The sequence below is a fragment of the Leptinotarsa decemlineata genome, unplaced genomic scaffold, assembly GCF_025532065.1.
Source record: "Leptinotarsa decemlineata unplaced genomic scaffold, Ldec_3_MD MMD2_tig00078346_RagTag_RagTag, whole genome shotgun sequence".
Taxonomy (NCBI): domain Eukaryota; kingdom Metazoa; phylum Arthropoda; class Insecta; order Coleoptera; family Chrysomelidae; genus Leptinotarsa; species Leptinotarsa decemlineata.
In genome coordinates, this window is record NW_027412724.1 from 1,875,503 (window position 1) to 1,898,406 (window position 22,904).

The window sequence follows — 22,904 nt, forward strand, 5'->3', positions numbered from 1 at the left end:
GAAGACAATAGTTTTGAATCATCATGTTAAGCGTTCACAACGATCACGCTCACGACCGTAGTTTTCCCCGTTCCTCTTGCTTACGAGCGTAATTGCCGTAATCTCAAGTGGAATGAATTATGGAGCGTTTTGGGCGTTCAGGTAAACATTACAAATGGCAAGGTTTAAAAAATAATGTTAATGTGGGTTAAGTAAGCCTTAACAAATATAAGTTTCAATAATTGCAAGATAACATTATTTACATTAAAAAAGGAGTATAATTTAATTTTTTGTAATGTAGTTCATCGATATTCAGATGAAGAATTTAAAAGTCATTTCAGGTACATGATATTCTATCACATATCTGTCTTGTTGACATCTTTAAGCTTTAAATGTCATATTTCAAAAATTGCGCCACCTCTTCAGATGGGTCTTTGTGAGCTTGCCATGATACTCCAGTCATTTAAGCTTAAATTAGGTAAGAATCTCGGAATTCGAGCTACCCAGCTGTAAGTCTGTAAAAACTTGTGTATTGACACCCTAAAAGTTGTCTGAAAACCTACATATGGTAGGGCGTACGCAACTATTAAATTTCAAAGTCAAAGATCACAAAAATCGGTTTATGCGCTTTTTTTGTAAATATCTCATTTCCTATAGGTTTTTTGTTATTTGTATTCATCATCAATATTGTAGAATACAAAATTCACTACAAATTTTTTTTTAAAAAATTTTCATACGGTGAACCGTTTTCGAGATAGAGAGCGGAGAGCGCGTGGTCACAGGATCACTTCAGGTCAACCGGTGCCTCCGGTCGAGAACGCGCCATATATAGTTGATGAACAGAGTCTCATGATATCCATGAAAACTGAAGGAAGAGTATCTCGTGGTCGAAGTACGAAAGAAAGTAATTTGTGTAAATGGGTATATGCTATGTGCGCCACAAATACTATTTGTGAGGGAATGGAGAAGTTCTGTAATATCTCCTTGGAGTCGACCGAGCAAAACGTAGGTTCCAGAGACTCAAGAGTAAAAAAAGACAATGCTGACATGAATATACTATTTGATTGGTTTAAACTCCATGATCCTTTTCCAAATACTACGACGCAGTTAATATCGATAGCTTCTGAAATTGTTGGTAATGAGCAAATTAACTGCCACAGAGCTTACGAACTTGGATTAGAGTCTATGAGGAAGATCACAGGCTTATCATTTGATGAAATAAAGTTAAAACGTTCCTAAAAAGTAATGCCACTTTCCAGTGTTAACAAATCTGTGAAAATAAATTATTGTAAAGTTGCAGTGGATCCATTATTACTCTTCCAAAGAATTACTGTCAGCAAACAATTTGAAAGTAATCTTGAAGAATATCTTCAATATGAATTGAGTCCGTATCCAACAGCTTCATTTGATAATGGTGGTATGAGAGAAACAAAAAAATCGTCATTGTATGACAACATGAGCCCAGTTGATTTTGTTCTCAATGAAAATAATGTGACGTTCATTATTGATGGCGGATTTCTTCTTCATCATGTTGTATGGAGCAAAGAAGATACTTTTTCTATTATTTATGATAAATACATGAATTATTTACAAAGGTATTACAGTTCCAAAATAATTGTTGTATTTGACAGATATTCAGACTTAAGTAAGATCGTAAAAGCTATGGAGTAGCAGAGAAGAACTGCTGCACTTTCAAAAATGTATGAAGTCTGTTTCGATAAAACAATGGTTGTACCAGTTACTCGAAAGAAATTATTATCTAATCGAAATAACAAAGTTATGCTCATCAATATGTTAATTGAAAAATTACAAGCTGCAAAAATTACTACTAAACAAGCCAGAGATGATGCGGATGTTTCTTATTGTTGAAACTACAATTGAATTATCAAAGTCTGAAAAAACTGCAGTTATAATAGGACAAGATATTGATTTACTTGTCATTTCAATTAGGCGTACATTGTCTTACGAACAAAAAAAATTTCTTTAAAAAGTTGGGATAATTATCTTCATTCCAAAACACATATTTTATTTCTGCGCGCATTAAGTGGCTGTGATACAACTTCTGCGCTTTTCAAAAAGGGAAAGAATCATTTTTAAAAGTTTTTGAGAAACTGATAAATTTGGATGAACTAGCTGCAGCATTTGAGGAAGAAAATTGTTCGGCCCAGAGATTATTAGAGAGTGGAACTCAAAACTTATTAGCAATCTATAATGCTCCGAAATCTGTGAAAAGTCTCGATCATATTCTTTATAGGCATTACGTCAAGTCTACAAAACTTAATAAACTTGTGCAGCTTTCAAATATTTCACCAACAAGTGCAGCTGCTCATCAACATTTCAAACGTGTATATTATCAAGTTCAAACTTGGTTAGGGCATGATTTGGAACCCCAGGAATGGGGTTCGGCAATGCGACACGATTTTCTGGAGCCTATCATGACAATTTTACCACCTGCTCCGGAAGATTTGCTAAATAAAATTTTCTGCAACTGCAAGAGTGGTTGTGGTTCGCGATGCGGATGCAGGAAAGCGGGCTTGCAATGCTCTTTAGCTTGTGGCCAATGTAATGTGCAAGCTTGTCTCAATGCTCTGTCATATCAGAGGGACATTAACGAAGATGGAACCTTCGACCCCAAAATAATGGAAGAACTTGAGATAAATGTCGTTGAAGACGATATTGAAGACCGGTTTGAAATTTACCAGCAGCCGGACGATGACGACGAAGAGGAAGATGATGATGACTAAAATTATAAATTATAGTTTTTGTACCCTTTATTCCATTTTTTCACTTTTAATAAAAATAAATGTGTTGAATGATATTTTTCAATAAAAAGATTAATTCATAATTTATATTTTTTTTTTCATCATGTAAGAAGTTATTGATTAGGTTAAAATTCAAATACAAATCCTATATTTTCATTAACAATTCTGCAATTACATGGGGAGGTAAGTGTTGTTAAATAAATTAATACTGAATAAAAAGTGGAAAGGTTAGGAAAAAAATGATAAAATATAATAAAATTGTTTATAAAAATTGACAAATATTTATAGTCATTGATTTATCGATAGTTCATCAACTATATATGGCGCGTTTTCGATCGGAGGCACCGGTTGACCTGAAGTGATCCTGTGACCGCGCGCTCTCCGCCCTCTATCTCGAAAACAGTTGACCGTATGAAAACTTTTTTCAAACAAAATTTGTAGAGAATTTTGTATTCTACAATTGATCATGAATATAAATAGCGAAAAACCCATAGGAAATGAGGTATTCTCAAAAAAAAACACAAAATTCGATTTTTGTGATCATTGACCTTGAAATTTAATAGTTGCATATCCCCTGTTATATGTAGGTTTTCAAACAACTTTTAGGGTGTCAATATACAAGTATTTACAGATTTACAGCTGGGTATCTCGAATTCCGAGGTGAACTTACTATAATGACTGGACTATGAGCAAAAGTAATAAATTCAAATAACATCATGAGTGACGTTTTCGCCGCGAACTCAACGACCACGGTCGTTATGTGGAACGGTTGAAGGAGTATTTTGATCTTTGTGAGTGCTTAGTGGAACGCACGGCATGAATACGTTTCAAATCATAGTTGTGTGACGTCATCTTATCAACGCTAGAATAAATCACAGACGAATTCGTTTTGAATACATGAGCGCCAGAAAACGCCTCATAGTTTAAAAAATCTTTCAGCTGATGTTATTCCCAAATGTAACCAACATTGAGAATTGAAGTATCATCTTCTTCTTCTTCCTTTGTTTATGGTCTTTGCTTCCCTTCGGCGCAGTAGACCAAAGTGTCATCTTGATATTGTGAAGTAGTGTGTCACTTGAGGTGTACTAATAAGTAGCTCTGTGAATAGAATGCTGAAATTTATTGTATCTCTTCATATTTACAAGATGCATAGAAATAATCAATACCATGGTGTAAACACTATTTGAAATATTTGACGAAATCATTCAATCTACGGCACTCTTGATTCTTTATAATAATAATCATAAGAGATCCAACATACTGAAGTATATTGGATCTCTTGTTATTCCATCTATCGGTATGTGTACAAAATTGAGTCAATCAAATTTCTCGCGTCCAAAAATTTTGACAGAACAGAAGCAAATCAGTAAAAACACAAGGGTTTCTATGCATCACTAAAAACACAAAAGTTTTTATACATCTTTATTATTTCTTCATCAAAAGTGCCGTAGATCGAGAGTTCTCTCTCTTTTTATATGATAATGGATTTTGCTACCATTGAGGTGCATTAAGCCAAAATCGAGAGTTATTAATAAAATATTTTACATGGGGAAGGGTTCCAAGTTCCCAACCGGTTTATTTAATGCACTTGGTACATGGCTACATGAACATTAAAAAAAACTGAAAACACAAATCTCATTTCCACAATGAGAAAATGTGATATCATTCTAGTTTGTCTCGTAGAATTAGTAGATTTTTTGTCCTTTGTTTGAATATAGAATGAAGTAAATTTTCAGGGTTTTTTAAATGAGAAGTGAATTGATAAAAATACAAAACTGGGGCAATAGTTGCTGCGGAGGAAACATAACATATCACAACATAATATATAAGGGATTTGTTGATGTTAATGATGCGCAACCTAGCGGAAATGATATTCATGGAAATTATAAAGGTAAGCGATTTTCAATATTTGAATTCATTTTTATTCATTCATAATCGAAAAACTACAATAGTTTATACAGAGATTTATTTATACAAAAAATATCTATACATAACTATATAACTTCAAAGGGAGCTATTTCAGAATTGGTCTGATTGATAACAAAAAATAAAAAAACAAATATGATTATGTGAATTAATAAAACAAATATTTCTTCTGATTTCTTCCTTGAGAAGTTCCATCTCAGAATCTTCTCTCTATTTTGGATGGTCATTGCTTCCTATCTTCAGGCGCATATGACCAATGCTCCTCTTGTAGGTTGACAGGATCTTCGTCGGGGGGCGCAGCGGTCTTGCACGAAGCAATGCTGCCACCAATTTTTTTTCTATTATAAAAAAAATTTGATATTTATGAAGTCGCCTCCTACTTGGGAGACCTTTTGCTTTTTCTTCCACATATACAACCCCCTTTATGAGGTTATCCGAACCACTCCGGCTTGGATACCGGCGTGAATAAAGGGGGCCCTTTATTCATTACTTTTTTTAAAGACTCTCACACTTTTCAGTAAATAACACTATGGACTAACATAACACAAAAATGAGCCACACGATAGCACATGGTATCTGCGTACCTTTTTTGTGGGCGGACGTTATCAGCACGTTTTCCACTACCGCTGCCACCACAGAACCAGTTCCATCTCAGAATTATAAATTCTATTTCGTGGTTTGACACGACGTCCCGACACGACGTCCTGACATTTCTGACGTCAAGGCATTGCGTCACCGAGCGTGCGCCAGACAAACCTCTTTACATGAAGTGATTCATTAAATGAAGTAGTGTATTTGGACGGTGAATTGTATGTTTGGTAGTTAAAATACCATCAAGAAGATGCTCATCAAAGAATAGTAAGTACCATTGATTTTGTACTACCAGCTATCTAGAAATATGATGTTTGAATTGTAACTTTAAGTGATGAATTGTGAAGTTGTTGGTGGAGGTAACTCTTTCCAAAAAGTTTCAATTTTGGGTGTCCAATTACATGTTATTCTGTACAAAATATGGTTCAAATATCCTATGATTTTTCATTTGAATTTAATGATAAAGTCCTTTGAAAATCTACAAATTTTCGATAATTTTCCATTAAAGACCTTGGCTCTTCAAATGGCATTGAAATCATTTTATTTTGAATATTTTCATACTTGTTTCTTTATTTTCCAGCCGTGTGACGTTGCCACTAACAGTGGAAGAGGTAAGATTCAATATTATTTGATAAAATGGTGTGCAATTATATATTAATTACACCTGATTATCCTTGACTATATATAATTTGGAAAATGAAACATACATTTTCAATTTACAAGTATGTTTGATAAGGATAAGGTTCCACTATAATTATTTCTATTCCACAGTAATTGTAAAGGGTCATAAAACTTTTTAGCTATCAAGTAGTATGCTTATATAATAACTTGAATTACAAAATTCAATTGTGAAAACAATATATAAGCTCATTGATCGACAGATTTATTATGGAATGTAATATTTTATCGCCTACAACCATGCTTAAATCTTCCCCTTTATCACTTTCTGTGAGTACTTTAGAACTAATTAAGTCTTCCTCTATGAAAGGCTTCTTATACATGCCATACATTTGCCTATGCTGATATAGTTTTCGTCTAAGTCTATACTACATTGTAGTATTTAGTAATTTTTAGATGATGCAGGTTATTTCCTACATTAAGATTCTTCAAATTTTTGGACTTTCCACAAAAATAATAATGCAAATATAATTAGTAATGAAAACTTTGAATGTTTGACTTATAAGGTTATTTTTATTGTCAAGGGTAGTAATAAGATACGAGGGTGGTCCTATAAGTACCCGCCCCAACAAAGAAAACACAAATTTTGGTAAAAAATGTATTTATTTTTCAATAATCTCCTTGCAGCTCTATACACTTTTTCCGGCATGTTCAATAAGTTCAATACCGTTTTTATAATAAGAACTGTCTTGCTCCTCAAAATAGCTATTAACTGCCGACATCACTTCTTCATCGTTGGAAAATCTTTGACCGCTGAGTCATTTTTTCAAGTTTGGGCACAGAAAATAATCCAAGGAGGCTAAATCTGGTGAATAGGGTACATGAGGTAGCAATTCAAATGTCAATTCGTTAATTTTGGTCATTGCGATAATGGATTTCTGAGCTGGTTCTTAGCCACATGCGGCCGTTTTTGCTTGATTTTTTCACTCAAATGATGCAATAAGTTCGCATAATACTCTCTGTTGATAGTTTTACCTTTTATAAGATAGTCAATGAAAATATCCCATACGCATCCCATGCCATCACCCTAATGCCATGACCTTGCTTACAGATGAAACGGTTTTCGCTTTCTTTGGAACCGGTTCTCCTTGTTGAGTACACTATTTTGATTGTTCTTTTGACTCCAGTGTAAAGTGAGGGACCCATGGACCCATGTTTCATCCATGGTTATGAAATGATGCAAGGATTCTGCTTTGTTGCTATGAAACTTTGCCAAACACTCAATTGAAACATCTCCACAACACTGTTTTTGCTCGAGTGTGAGCAAACGCGGCACCCATCTGGCACACAGCTTTCTCATGTCCGAACTTTCAGATAATATACCATGTATCGTACTTTTTGAAATGCTTACTAATTCTGCTAGCTCACGCACTTTCCTCCGACTAACATTCAGTACCCCTTTGTGCATTTTCTTCACCATTTCAAAGTCGTCACCTAATTTAGTCGACCGTTGCGATGCTCGTCTTGGCAGCTCGTGTGGCCTCGTTTAAATGCTGCTATGTAATATTGTACTGTTGTAAACGAAGGAGCAGACTCACCCAGAGTAGAATCCAGTTCAGCTTTCAAATTGGTTGGGCTGAGGCCTTTCAAGTAAAAGTATTGTACCACATAACGATGACCAATTTTCCTCATTTTCACAAATTCACCGAAAACATTTGCTATTGATGGCTGTAAAACAAATACTAAACAACTCAGCGTCCCAAAACATGAAACATATGCCTTATAGACTTTGTACTTTCTAATTCAGTAATATTTTTCAGTAAATTGATGGATGTAGCCGTTACTACGTGGTAGGAGATCAACATGAAAAATGAGCAATGAAACTTTCTCTTTTTATTTACCACTTTTATTTGTAACTAACGTAACTGCAGTTTTGTTCTATAGGGACATTATTAAAATAATACAGCAAACAATAGTTCTAGGACCACCCTCTTATATTCTACATTATGTTTGTCACAAATAAATTTCCAATTATTTTCGTTTGTAACTGAAAAAGTTGAACTGTCAATGAGACAAATTTGATTTTTATTCTCATTGTCAATCATCTATGTAGCTATTCTCAACTTAATAAACTTAATAACTGAACAAATTTTTCAGTACCAAGTTGCTCAGCTGTTCAGTGTTGCTGAGGCATCCAAAGACAACACTGGGGGAGGTGAAGGTATTGAGGTTTTGAAGAACGAACCTTTCACCAACTTTCCCCTTCTAGGGGGCAAGTACAATTGTGGTCAGTATACTTACAAAATTTATCATTTGGCCAGTAAGGTGCCATCTTTCATAAGACTTCTGGCCCCAAAGGGAAGTCTTGAAATTCACGAGGAGGCCTGGAATGCCTACCCTTACTGCAGGACTGTGATAACGGTAGGTTTTCCTAAAAATTATTAATCGTTATGAAAAATATAGAGCGATGAGTGATGAAATCGACATTAAACAATACTTCTTTAGCTAAACCCAAAACTAAAAATTCTGTTTCTAGACAATAATTTTTTCCATCAAAAAAATATTGAATGAAAAGTTAAGTCATTATTTATTCCCATGGTGTCATCATTTCCACTTCTTTCTGATGATTTTTTGTTGACAGAAGAGTTAGAAAAGTTGCATCCTAGTACTACTGATGATACCTTAGACAGATCAAAGCAGTACTATCATGGTCATATTACTTTAACTGTGGTTAATTGTCTGTTATAGTATGCCATAGTTTGATACAGAAAGCGATTTATTTTTATTCAGCTAGGCATTATGCTACTTCCTGTATATGTTTAGATCGAAATCCATAAAAATTTAGACAAATTGATCAGACTATGATAAATTTCATTGTAAACAAGATGTTGTGGAATTGGTCGCGGTGGTATTGCGCCCGACTTACGATCGGAAGGCCGTGGGTTCGATTCCCGCCTCGACCAGATATTTTTCTCGAGAGAATTTATCTGGTTGAAGTGGGGATGTTTCTGCAACCGTGTTAGGAATCACACGTTAAAAGGTAAGACCTCGTTAGTCCTTAGCTCGCACAAGTTTCTCAACTTCTGAGAGTTGTCGTTCTTATGGGGGCGACAGCTGATTAACGGAAAAATAGGTTTTAAAACAGACAGACACTTAATACCAGTCCCTTTATAGATTCAATCATAACAAATCACACAAAAAATATGTATGATTAGCAAAATAAAAAATAAATAAACGAAAAACAATATTAGTTGAATGGAATCATAAACTTATTTAATATAGGAAATATGGATTCAACCAAAATCGTCATAGTAATGAAATCAGAAGTGAATTATCAAATTCAACTTTTGTAAGGGTAAAAATTGAAGTGCACATGAAACTTTCAGATCTTGTGAAAAAGTTTGAAACGAAATCTATAGGACCATTTCATTTCATTAATAATTTTCATGATAATTGTAAAGGCACTAACAAAAATTTCATAAATATTAATTTCCGCGATCTTTTCATGGTTCTTTAAGATATTAAGTCAAAATTGTCCAAAGTTGCAGAGTAGGTAGGTCAGTGATCAGAACAATAAATGAAAACCAACTCCCATAGGTATTTTTTCTAGAATAATATATTAGATCAATTCTATTGGATAAAACACACAACAGAATGTCTAGTACTTTACATCTGAGGTGACATTGAAAGATACATTGTAATAGAATATGTCTATATTGCGAATTGAGATATTCTTTTCATAGAGACATTCTTGATGATTCAGTACTTTATTTCAATTTGAGATACACAGAAGGTACCCGAACTTCAAAATTTAGCTTTTCTATTCTATGTTTTCCTATTCAATATCCAAATTATTTACCGCTAGCGACCCACTCCGGCTCCGTACAGATGCAATGCTGATACTAAATACATAAAGTGCTTTAGGGCGCAGCGCGGCCTTCGACGCGCTATTTAAAGGTACGTGCCGTCGGACCCCCGACCGGTACCGCCGTAACCGCTATGTCCCTGCATTTTGATTCTAATATCTTCGAGAAGATTCATTTAAATTACATGCTGTAAAGGGCCACATTGATCTATATTAAATGCACAATGTTTTTATGGTACTTGATTGGATAAGGATCAATGCTGTATTGCTTAAAATCACTTCATAAAAAAGTAAAGGATAATTTTTTTTTATTGTGGGTTATCCCTTTAAGGCAGTGTTTCTCAAACTTTTCGAATTCACGGCTCTCTTATGTTTTTTGAATGTTATCGCGGCGCCCCGAACGTAAAGACTACACTAGATATTCAATTAATAAAAGTAGGTAGGTGGCTGTCTGAACGGATTGCATTTTGCAATTACCGATATTATCATATTACCGATATTTTATTAATAGGTACCGACATATTACCTTTACTCTCGGTTATCTATGTTGCAAAACGTTGTACCTTGAGACTCACCCGTGGCCGACGGCGCCCCAGTAAAAGTTCCACGGCGCCCCAGGGCGCCGCGTCGCACACTTTGAGAAACACTGCTTCAAGGTGTACAATACTGTAGTACATTTTTTTTTCTATTATGTAGCGTTCGGCCAGCGTTTGCAATGTAAACCCCAAAAAATGTGTTTATTTACGACATCATATCAGAAACCTCTAAAATTATCAGTGTTCACTATATTATGCATGTTATATACTTATAAACCTTCCTCTTGAATCAATCTATCTATTAAAAAAATATGCTTCAAAATCTGTTACGTAGTTTCAAAGATCTAAGCAGACATAAGGACAGACAGCAGGAAACGACTTTGTTTTATACTATGTGGTGAGGAGTATTATTGTCAACATATTTTTTTCGTTTTCTTGATATACTAGTAAAATGGCCAAAAAATACATCGAAAATATACCATCAAACTTAAATTAACAAAGAAAAACATTTTTTTACTGATATTGAAGATTAAAATTCACTTTGATATTTATTAATGATGAAGACTACCAAGTTACCAATAACAAAACAAACCACCTTAATAGAAGAAAATTCATATGTATAAATTCAAATATCGTACTGTAATATTTGAAATAGTGCAAAAATTACTTTTGTACCTTTCAATCGAAAGTTTTCTATTATACTGATTGGTGTAAGAGAAAACTTTCAATAATTACTCTCATAAAGTTGGAGCATCACGAAAAATATGAAATACATATTCCGTATTCACATAACCACCAACTCTAATGTTTTAGATAGCTTCATTTTATTAGACAATAATAATTAAGGCTCCATTCAGAATTAATTTCTTCCTTGGTAAATATTTATTTTTATTGGTAAAATGTAATTTTGTCAGATTTATGTGTAATTAATTTTTTAATACTTTGATAAAATCTTTACTAATATAAAAAGCCAAGTACCTTGAACTTTTCATCAATATGTGGTGACTCGTTGAAATGAATAAAATTTTATCTACTCACTACCTAATTTTTATGCGTTTTCCAGGCAAATAAAGGTTAACAAAGTGTTGGGAAACATCACGTTTAATCTCCAATCACTATTTATTTGAATAATATGCAACTCACATATATTTCAATTTATGCACATTTAACAGCTATTCATTCTTAAATACTTGAATAATAATCATTTTTAGATTATATGAAGTATTGTTTTGATCAGATATGTGAATGAGACTAGACTAAACATTTTTCATCTGTTCTCTAGGAAAAACGTATTTTACTAATAAAATGATAGCTTTTTAGCCCATACCATTGTACATTATAATGGCTGATACCCAAATCAATATACAAGGCATCGTTGAGTTTTTTTGTATAGTTAGAAATTTGTGAATGTATATTTTTAAGTGGACGTGGACACAAGTTTTTCAATTTTTTCAGACTTTTTTCTCCCTTTTGAGCGAGATGAGTTGAAATATGATTTAAAAAGTGGGAGTGGTAGAAATTTTTGCCAAAATCAATATTGTGGCACTATTATATCATCAATTAAACCTTTCGAGAAAAAAATGATTGTAGTAGGCAAGCAAGTAGAATTTCGATGGTTTCTTGATTTATCTAGTTGAAGTTAAGATGATTCTGCGACGTCCCCGAGCCCTAGATGGCTCGGAGAGTTATTAACATTGCCTACCCAGAACTCGAGGCTAATGACCGATGTAGTCGATGCCGATGACACGAAGAAAAATGAAAGCTTTTCTTCTCGATTGTAACTTGATAATTAACTATTAAATAACATACCCATAACATTCTGTACTCAATCATTACCTCATACAAGTTTTATGAGGGTTGTTTTTCGTAAAGGGACATCAGCTGGTTAACGGTTAGTTTTTTGTGAATACTTTTCAATGCAGACCTACGACTTTGTAGGATATCACAATGCACCTCTCCAGAATATTAATCATTATTCCAACTCCCACCCCGAAGTATGCTTGTGAAGTTGTTTCCTGGCTCTGTCTGCAGGTGGCGCAGTGGACATCCCACTGAATCAACTGCAGAGAAATTCTATGACTAGCTGGAATTATTTTCATTTGGTTGTAATACTCAGACGGTTCACATCGTTCTGAAGAGATCATGCCCGGTACTGATGATGGGGAAATCACACCGAAAGTGGTCTATCGGTTGGTCGGATCGACCAAATGAAATTAATTTCTGCTTTTCATAGTGGGAAGTAACTTGGGACGAATCTTCCAAGTCGAAGACGTACAGGTGCCTGATGGTTTTACTTCAACTCTCTGCGCAGCATTAGCTGGGTGGGTTGTTGTTGGAGAATTGTACAATAAAATGAATTAACATTGAATTACATGAAAGAAAAATACTTTCGAAAAAAATACTTTTATATGAACTCTGAATTAAATGAAAAACATTCGTCTCTATTCCGTTTGTATTCCAAATATTCGTATGGAATCGAATCAGATATCATTCACAGGATTTCTATACAATATAATAAATGCAAGAAGTAAAATTTCACTTACATAGAACTTGCCTTATCGACTCTTTAGTACCAAATACGGAAAACATTATAAGAAAAACATATGGTCTCGGAGATATTTAAAATGTAATTTACAGGCTAATCTCAATATTATCAATGTAAAATTGATTCTGACACTCATACACTATGACACTGTCGAACAATAAAGTATCCCTCAGATTTAAATATTTATAAATTTTTCAGTTTCGTATGAAGTGTATCGAAAGTGGGAATTTTGTGATGCTATTTTCATTCAGCCCCTTTAATAAATGTTTCAGAACCCAGGCTATATGAAAGGAAACTTCAAATTAGTTATAGAGACTATGCACGCCCCTGACAAAGGTAATCAAATGAATGTAAGTAATAATTTGTATCTTCTTTTTTTATGTTCATGGTGTTCATGGAATACTGTTAATGGTTATGGGGATATTATCTTCATTCTTCATATTTATGTAAATATACATATGGTATGGTCACATTTTCAAAAACACAAAAGAATCCTGGTTACATGAAGGACAATTTTGTTATTTGTATTGAGAGTATGCACATTGCAGACACTGGCAAGCAGGAAAATGTAAGTAAGATGTTGGCCAAGTAGTTAGATGTGTTATAACAAATAGTTCAAACTGTTTATATTTGTTTTCCAATTTTTTATGTTTTACATATTCCTAAGTACTGCTCTAATCTAACCATACAATCTTCTATCATTCAGTTGTCCAAGCTATGTGTTAATTTTATTTGAGTTTCATGAATGAAAGCATTTGAACCCGTCTTCAGTTTGAGGTCTCCGAAAGAGTGTTGTGAAAATTTTTCACAGATGATACAAAGAAACAGCCGAACAAATTTGATCTATCTTCTCTCTCTCTCTCTCTCTCTCTCTCTCTTTCTCGTTTATGTCTGCAAATATATGGGAAACATTGCCACAATTCAACTAATTCTTTATATCTTACGAGCTCTACACACACACAGAAGTATTTGAATAGCTGCCCATAAGCACATGCATGTCTCCGTGCGCGCACACACACACCACAAAAACCTTTACTATATTCGTGAATAAACTATAATACAAATCAGACCGCTTGTGTAAACCTGCTAAATGTCTTTTGTTGCCAGAGTTTCTGCATCGCATTGTGCTAACATTTGCATGATTTTAGACTCCTCTGATGTTTATAAAATATTTCGAAACCGATATCGGCTGTTTCCTGATGACATTTCTTTGCTTTCAGGTTCACCAATTGTCCAATGATAAACTTAAGCAAAGGGAAATAATTCACATTGACATTGCCAATGACCCTGTAACCTCAGCAGATTACAAGGAAGATGAGGATCCTACTAAGTTCAAATCACAAAAAACTGGCCGGGGTCCGTTAGTGGGGCCAGACTGGAAAGAAAAAGTCAACCCTGTGATGACATGTTACAAACTAGTTACTGTAGAATTCAAATGGTTTGGATTGCAGGTAATGATCATTACTTCAAAACCACTTAGAACTCAGTTCTTCTTTATCAGGTACCATTACAATTCAATGCCAAATTTAAAAATTCATCATATTAAAATACTTCAATAGTTGCTTACTTTTTTTCATCACATAGGGAAGTTTTTTCAACAGAAGAACAAATAATACTATTGATACAGCATTTAAAAAACCAGTGAATATATTGGTTGTTATAAAATATATATAGACATCGAAATTATCATAATTTACAAATAAATATGAAAATATAACAAGATACAAAAAATGGTTGAAATTTGAAAAAGTGAACAAATTGAAATAATTCTATGTAAATCGAAAGTACAAGTGTTATCAAGACTAGCACAGATTAATTTTCTCTGCCAATGTAATGTAATGTATTTGACGTAAAGTAAAAAAGGCAGTTCAAACCTTGCTAGATATTAAATATTATGGCAGGGGAGGGTAGTTTCTTCATTCTGTAAACAGGTAATTGTTCTTTCGATATTTACTGTTTATATTTTTCAGAACAACCAGTATCTCTCGCCTTCAAATTAGTCTGTTGGAAATATATTTTTGAGAAATGTCCAGACAATTGATTATATAGGACAGGCATTATTGTATTTCTTATATTCTAATTAAATTGGAAGTAAAACTCTTGCAATAAAATGCTGGCCAGCTTGAAAATTCATGCGAGAGGTTTGGTAATTCAACTAATATCAAATGTTGTTTTTGTTGGAAAAGAGATCAAAAATTTTCGTAGATGAACATTTAAGTTTTTGTCAAATTGTAAAAAGTATTGGCGGCATTCATATTTATTCCTTATGATTTGAGATGATTCAAATTTAGAACCTTTCTTGTTACAGTCAAGGATAGAAAATTTCATTCAGAAGGCCGAGAGGCGACTCTTTACAAATTTCCATAGGTGAGTGATAATTTTTGTCGAATAAGGATGATATACCTTAAATTTTCAATTTTTTAAATTAATAATGTCTTGTTTGTATGTAAATGAATCAACCCGAGAAAACAGCTCATCATACTTTGTTCGTGAGAGTCTTCGAGTTACATATATATATATATATATATACAAATATGAAAGTTATTGAGTGTCTTGATATAGAAACAGAAGTTAATATCGGACATAGCACTCATGAAAGTGGCAAACCATAGACACGTGTTTCGGGCTTTTGGCCCATCATCAGTATGGTGCAGCCAAGTGTAAGGATGGGTAACACTTGGTTACCAAAAGATAGAAATACAAATGCACGGAGCCACCAACAGGAGCCAACCGCACATTTGTGGTTTCAGTTGATAGATCTCGTGTTCACAAGAAAACTATCAAAATCACCACGGAGGCAGCTATAGCTACCTGCGTGACATCCGAGTCCAGGAAATTATACAAATATGAAAGTTATTGAGTGTCTTGATATAGAAACAGAAGTTAATATCGGACATAGCACTCATGAAAGTGGCAAACCATAGACAAGTGTTTCGGGCTTTTGGCCCATCATCAGTATGGTGCAGCCAAGTGTAAGGATGGGCAACACTTGGTTACCAAAAGATAGAAATACAAATGCACGGAGCCACCAACAGGATATTAACCTACGACTCTGTAGACCTTTGCAGACCTACGGCTCTGCATGAGAGGAAAGGGGGAACCCTGAGCATGTCACAATGCACCTCTCCGGAATATTCATTATTATTCCGACTCCGACCCCGGAGTATGCTTGTGGAATTGTTTCCTGGCTCTGTCTGCAGGTGGCGTAGTGGACATCCCACTAAATCAACTGCAGAGAGATTCCATGACTAGCTGGAATTAATTTCATTTGGTCGTGATTACCCAGACGGTTCACACCGTTCTGAGGAGACCATGCCCGGTACTGATGATGGGGCAATCACCCCGAAACGCCAAGTGTAAGGATGGGCAACACTTGGTTACCAAAAGATAGAAATACAAATGCACGGAGCCACCAACAGGATATTAACCTACGACTCTGTAGACCTTTGCAGACCTACGACTCTGCATGAGAGGAAAGGGGGAACCCTGAGCATGTCACAATGCACCTCTCCGGAATATTCATTATTATTCCGACTCCGACCCCGGAGTATGCTTGTGGAATTGTTTCCTGGCTCTGTCTGCAGGTGGCGTAGTGGACATCCCACTAAATCAACTGCAGAGAGATTCCATGACTAGCTGGAATTAATTTCATTTGGTCGTGATTACCCAGACGGTTCACACCGTTCTGAGGAGACCATGCCCGGTACTGATGATGGGGCAATCACCCCGAAACCGGTCTATTGGTTGGTCGGATCGACCAAACGAAATTAATTTCTGCCTTTCATAGTGGGAAATAATTTGCGACGAATCTTCCAAGTCGAAGGCGTTGCACAGGTGCCTGATGGTTTTACTTCAACTCTCTGCGCGGCATTAGCATTAGCTGGGTGGGTTGTTTGTTTTTCCGTTGGGTATCTGCCACACGTACCTACAAAGTCGTAGTTCTGCATGAGAGGAAAGGGGGAACCCTGAGCATGTCACAATGCACCTCTCTGGAATATTAATTATATATATATATATATATATATATATATATATAATTATATATATATATATATATATATATATAATTATATATATATATATATATATATATATATATATATATATATATATATATATATATATAAAGGGGGACACCTTTCAGACTAATCAGACCCTTATTTAGATAGGGAAAGTAGGTCGAGTGGCACCTTGTTTATATATATATATATATATATATATATATATATAATATATATATATATATATATATATATATATATATATATATATATATATATATATATATATATATATATATATAATTATATATATATATATATATATATATATATATATATATATAATTATATATATATATATATATATATATATATATATATATATATATATATAATTATATATATATATATATATATATATATATATATATATATATATATATATATATATATATATATATATATATATATATATATATATAATTATATATATATATATATATATATATATATATATATATATATATATATATATATATAATTATATATATATATATATATATATATATATATATATATATATATATATATATATATATATATAAAGGGGGACACCTTTCAGACTAATCAGACCCTTATTTAGATAGGGAAAGTAGGTCGAGTGGCACCTTGTTTTAAAAGTCTTTCGAATACCTTTACATCTCTGTTAAAAGAAAATTTTTGTAACTATTAATTTTCGAGATAATTTGAAGATTTATAGGTATTTTTATTTAGTTCAACTCTTTTTAAAATAAATCAAATTGTTTTTAAGGTAAAATTTATATTCAGAACTTTCATAAAAAAATAAATTTTTGCTTTTTATGACAACCTGCTAATACGTGTCCATTTGATTTCGTAAAAAAGTAAGAATTATTTGTTTATTACGAGGAGATTTTTTCGGGGGATGGGGGAATACAACTTGCTGATTTCCTTGAATGCTGATGACACAGAAAAGTTTAAAAAACTGTTTTAGGGTTTATAAATCCCAATAATTGTTTTTAAAGCACACACGAAAAAAGTAACACCTAATAAGGGTAACTCACATAGGAAATTTAGAGTAAATGTTCAAAGGTGTGCCATTTTGCTCCATGCAATAATAATTGCATTACATTGCTCTTACATTATTCAACATCTCAGGAGTTATAGCTCGGCATTCATCAATAATTCTACGACGTGATTCATCCAAATTGGCTGGCTATGTAGCATAAACTTTAGACTTTAAATATCCTCACAAAAAGTAGTCCAGTGGTATTATATCTGGTGATTGTGCTGGCCATTCAATTGGACCTCTTCTGCCAATCCATTGTCCTTCAAAATGATTATTCAAAAAATTTCGAACTTGCTGGTCATAATGGGGTGGTGCACCGTCTTGTTGAAAATGGATAAATTCATCTTGACATCTTGGATTCTGTTCAATTATTTCAACTATACGAGGTTGTATTGCCTTTTCAAGAAGTTGTAAATGAGAATCACCGGTTAAATTTCCATCAATGAAAAATGGACCTATAATATAATTGCCTAATATTCCGGCCCAGACATTCAACTTTTGGGGATGTTGGGTATGTATTTCTGCGTATTGTCTTGGGTTTTCATCCGGCCAATAACGGCAATTGTGACTGTTCACGCAACCATTTAAATAAAATGAGCTTTCGTCCGAAAAACAGATGTTATAAAGCAGCTCGGGGATTTTGCATTAATCTCTCACTCATGCCCTCACAAAACTCCTATCTTCGGTCAAAATCATCCTCGTTGAGTTCATGAACAAGTTTCATTTTGTAAGGATGGAATTTGTGGTTTTTAAGGATTCTCCATGCGCTCATATGGCTTATTTCGGCCATTGCTGATAAACCTCTGGTACTTAACCTGGGATTGGCGATGACTTGACCAATCACTCCAATCGCATTATCGTCATTCACTACCCTTCTCTGAACATTTCTTTTCTTATTTAAAACGAAACCTGTCTTCCTGAATTTTGTGACCAAATCCAGAACGTGATTTCTGCTTAGGTGTTTACCAGGGTTTTGCTCGTTAAATAAAATTGATGTTCTATTAGCATTTTGGTCGTTGCCAAGAAATAAAGCAATAACTGAAACCCTTTCAACAGTAGTGTAAGGCATTTTTAAACAAATAACAATATACGACCCGTTTAAACAAAACAATCGAATGATGTACTAATGAAAACTGGAAGAAGAGGATTGGGTATTGATGTTAAAAAAGGGATTTTATTTAACAAAAAACTGATGAGAAGAACTGCTCGAAAAATTTTTTATTTAGACAATACTGTCTAATGTATTATTAACATGGCAATTTTAACTTCAAATTATCTCGAAAACTAATCGTTACAAAAATTTTCTTTTAACAGAGTTGTAAAGGTATTCGAAAGACATTTAAAACAAGGTGCCACTCGACCTACTTTCCCTATCTAAATAAGGGTCGTCGGGTACTACAAAAAATCTGATTAGTCTGAAACGTGTCCCCCTTTATTTAGAAATCGACGTGTCCGAGCTTTTTTAAAAATCTTACTTTTTATATTCAAAAACGGCTCTGTTAAGTTTTCGTTGTTACACACTATATATATATATATATATATATATATATATATATATACAAGCGAGACATAAGTGGAACTACCTATTGGTGTGACACCCAAGTTAACTTGCCAAGATTTTATGTCAGTGTTGGTGGCTTGACCAATACACCGACAACTGCGGTAGCAGAAGTTTGGGAAGCTAACCTGAAATACCATCGGAAAACGAATCCACATGTTTCTAGAAATGATATGAAATCGAGAAAGGTTAATGCAGTCAAGCTGATGGAAAATAATTCCATGAAAATCAAAAGATAAATAGTTAGGTGCTATTCTGATCATTCCCATATTGATTTCAATTTAAGAGCCACCGGAAGACAGCTGTTTCAGCCTATTGGGCATCTTTAGTACCGGGCAGGCGGTCCTCGATTGAAGACAAAATGTGAATAATCAAGAAAAGGACTTTATAAAAATAACTGCATAAACGGAAGCGAGACATGAGTGGAACCAACTATTGGTGTGACACCCAATGAATTTTCACAATAAAACGTCTAGAAGGGTCGGGTCAGGTAAAAGTGGTGTCCATTTAATAGGACCATTGTTTCCCATCCATCATCCCGACATAGTGACAAATAGTTCTATGATGTGGTGAAGATCCATCACGTTGAAAATACTGATATTTTCTTAGAATATTCAAAGGCAAATCTTTCAACAACTCAACTAGGGTCTCCTACAAGAATTCCAACTATAATTCCTTCGTCAAAGATGTCTCAAGAAAGAAGGGACCTATAATCCTGGTATCCAGCACACCAAGCCAAATATTATTTCCAAATCCCCCTTACAAAGTTACTTATTTCATTATTGTGACAATGTTGTAGATGGCTCCTAGCCATCTATATTTTTCATCCGTCACAGTCCGTTGAATGCAAATAGTGGCTTTTCTGACTTTGTAAAGTCTGAGTTATTTTTCTTTTCAAAATTTTTCGATCTGACGTAGTCGATATAGCACTACGATGTGCAATCTCTCTCAATAATACTTCTTTGTTCTCAATTTTCAATAATGAGGTCAGTCCAGTTGGGAGTACACCAGGGATCTATACTTTGGCCAGTCTTATTTGTATTATATATCAATAATATAGACAGGAAATTACCATATTCTGCAGTAACGCCTATGCAGATGATATTAGTTTGGTGATATCTGCCAAAGCGACAAATGAGTTAACACAAATGTAGTGCCAAAAACTAAATATGGCAATTCTAGTTTTTGACGAATATTTCAAAAGCAACCACTGATATTCTCGATCTGAAAAAAAATTACTCTAGTTCCCCAATATAGGAAACATTTGTCCAATTTAACCGACCTATTAGGTCTTACCGTTTCTAAGATAGCATTAGTGGCATCATTTAAAAAACGGATTGTAAATGTACAGTGATTGATGCAAAAAAGAAAGAAATGAATTATTCGGTAAATTTATTTTAAATAAAATTTATTCTGGTATTTTGCTCATAGATGAAATTCTCTGTGATATTTATAATAGTTTCACTGATTAGTGAGATATAACTACTAAGTATTTTCAGGCAAGTATTTTGTTGGATGGACCGTTGGCATGGATTGACAATGGAAGATATCCGAGCAATAGAAGATAAAACAAAGGAAGAATTGGAGGCTCTTCGTCAAAAGGGTGAAGTTCGAGGATTACGAGCTGAGTCTGACTAAATCATACTATCAGAACTATGGTATAGCTAATTTTATTTCGAATCCACTTGAAAACGAAACAACTGAGAGCTGTCTGAAATAACTGTGAAAGAAGCTCACTAAAACTGTTTTCTGAATGTTTGAAATCTTTTTAAGCGTAAAACTTTTTTAACTTATTTTATATTATTAATGGTGCATTTATCTCTTACATTGTGAAATTGAAGTATATTTATATTGAATGAGTAGTTACCATGAGATTTTTTTCTCGGAAATGTGTTTTCTAGGCAGTTCAAAGGGCCTGTTTTTCAGACATCTACTGAATACGTGTTCTAAGTGAAAAATATGAAATTTAGGGAAAAATAATGAAAAAAAATCAATGATTTTCATTGGACTCCAAACTTGTATATTGTGTTGCAATTATGTTTGAATAAATTTTTATTTTATACTTGTTTTATTTGATTTTCTGCTTATGTTTAATTTCTGCTTTTCTTTCATTATTTTTCTGCTTGATAACCCATTCCTTAAATAGATAGCTGGTTAATAGTAGGTTACAGTAGCAAGGAAAGTAATGAATTTTTGTTGCTGAAGTAAATTTATATTATCTATGCTTGATTGGTAGAGCAACATAGATATTTTTTTGAAAATTATATATGTTGAAATATTTAGATTGGAAATCAAAACTTGACTGACGAAAATAATTGCAGGAAAACTGCACAAAACATACCGAAAATAGCTAAGTTGTTAAGTATAATATACTTTTTTTCCATTTTCTTCATTTCAATAAATATTTACAAGTGTATGGATACCGATTTGTTTTGAGATCCGTCATTTATTTGAGGTCATTTTTATCAGAATTTTTTTTAATATATTATAAGATTGAGAGACCTACCTCAAAAACGAATTTACTCTAGCAATGAAATGATGTGTAATATGGTTGATTTTTTTCCATTCACCAAATGGAAGAGGGACTGTTTTATTAAAAAAGGGAGTGTTCTCCTTCTTCAATAGTAAACAGTGTTTAGGAAGTAGTTTTTCAATTACTGTCAGGTTTTGGCATCATGAAGATTGTGTTGATATTTGCCTAGGTGTTTCCTAGAGTATATACTGGTGGTATGGAACATATTTTCCTACTCATAACTGGAAACTTGAAGATTTGTGTACTGATAATAATCAATTTCAGAAATTAATTTAGATTACTTTGATTTCATCATATTTGTAATAGTCACCCCTATGATAATATAGAAATTAACATATCGATTCAAATATCAAAAAGACATTTCTATAAATTTCTGCTACAGTTTTTTCTGTGACAAATGTATGCTTCTTCAAAATCAATTTTGAGATCACTTTTAGTACTTTTAAAGCTGAGTGTCATAAAACTTGTTTTAAAAATACCTGTTGATCTTTATTAGGGGAGTGTATTATAGTAGGAAAATATGTTCAACTGATTTTTTTTCCTATATATACACAAACGTTTCCTCTGAAAACATAGAAATATACGTTTTGTCTAGTCTTGTTGTTCAAATTGATGGTTATTTATAAGAATTACTCCATAGTTCCATAGCAATGTTGAACATGTATAATATTTATTAAACATTTTGAAACGTGCTTTAATTGTCTTGTTTGAGTTTCAAGATTTGATTTTAGGAAAATTAAGGGAGAGAAATGAAATTCTTTATCCGTAGTAAGTAATTGAAATTATTGACAAGCTTTTTAATAGAATAAAGATCAATAATATCGGGGATAAGAATTTTGAGTAGTGTCCGACCGAAACTGGTTTTTACGACCGAAAACGAATTTCGGCAACGGTTTCAGTTTT

The 22,904-nt window shown here is 33.5% G+C and overlaps 1 protein-coding gene across 2 annotated transcripts; it reads left to right on the top strand.

The window, feature by feature from the left end:
- The first annotated feature begins 5,368 nt into the window (after window positions 1-5,368).
- vib (phosphatidylinositol transfer protein vib) lies at window positions 5,369-21,530 on the top strand. Of its 2 annotated transcripts, none has more exons than XM_074185787.1 (7): window positions 5,369-5,525; window positions 5,839-5,869; window positions 8,034-8,297; window positions 13,313-13,390; window positions 14,043-14,273; window positions 15,131-15,189; window positions 20,968-21,530. In XM_074185787.1, exons 1-7 carry the CDS (start codon window positions 5,509-5,511, stop codon window positions 21,104-21,106), a joined length of 819 nt encoding a protein of 272 aa, XP_074041888.1. In that variant the 5' UTR covers window positions 5,369-5,508; the 3' UTR covers window positions 21,107-21,530. The 2 variants fall into 2 exon arrangements, with proteins under 2 accessions (XP_074041888.1, XP_074041887.1); XM_074185786.1 differs by lacking the exon at window positions 13,313-13,390 and adding an exon at window positions 13,095-13,172 and having other exon boundaries at window positions 5,370-5,525.
- The last annotated feature ends 1,374 nt before the right edge of the window (window positions 21,531-22,904 follow it).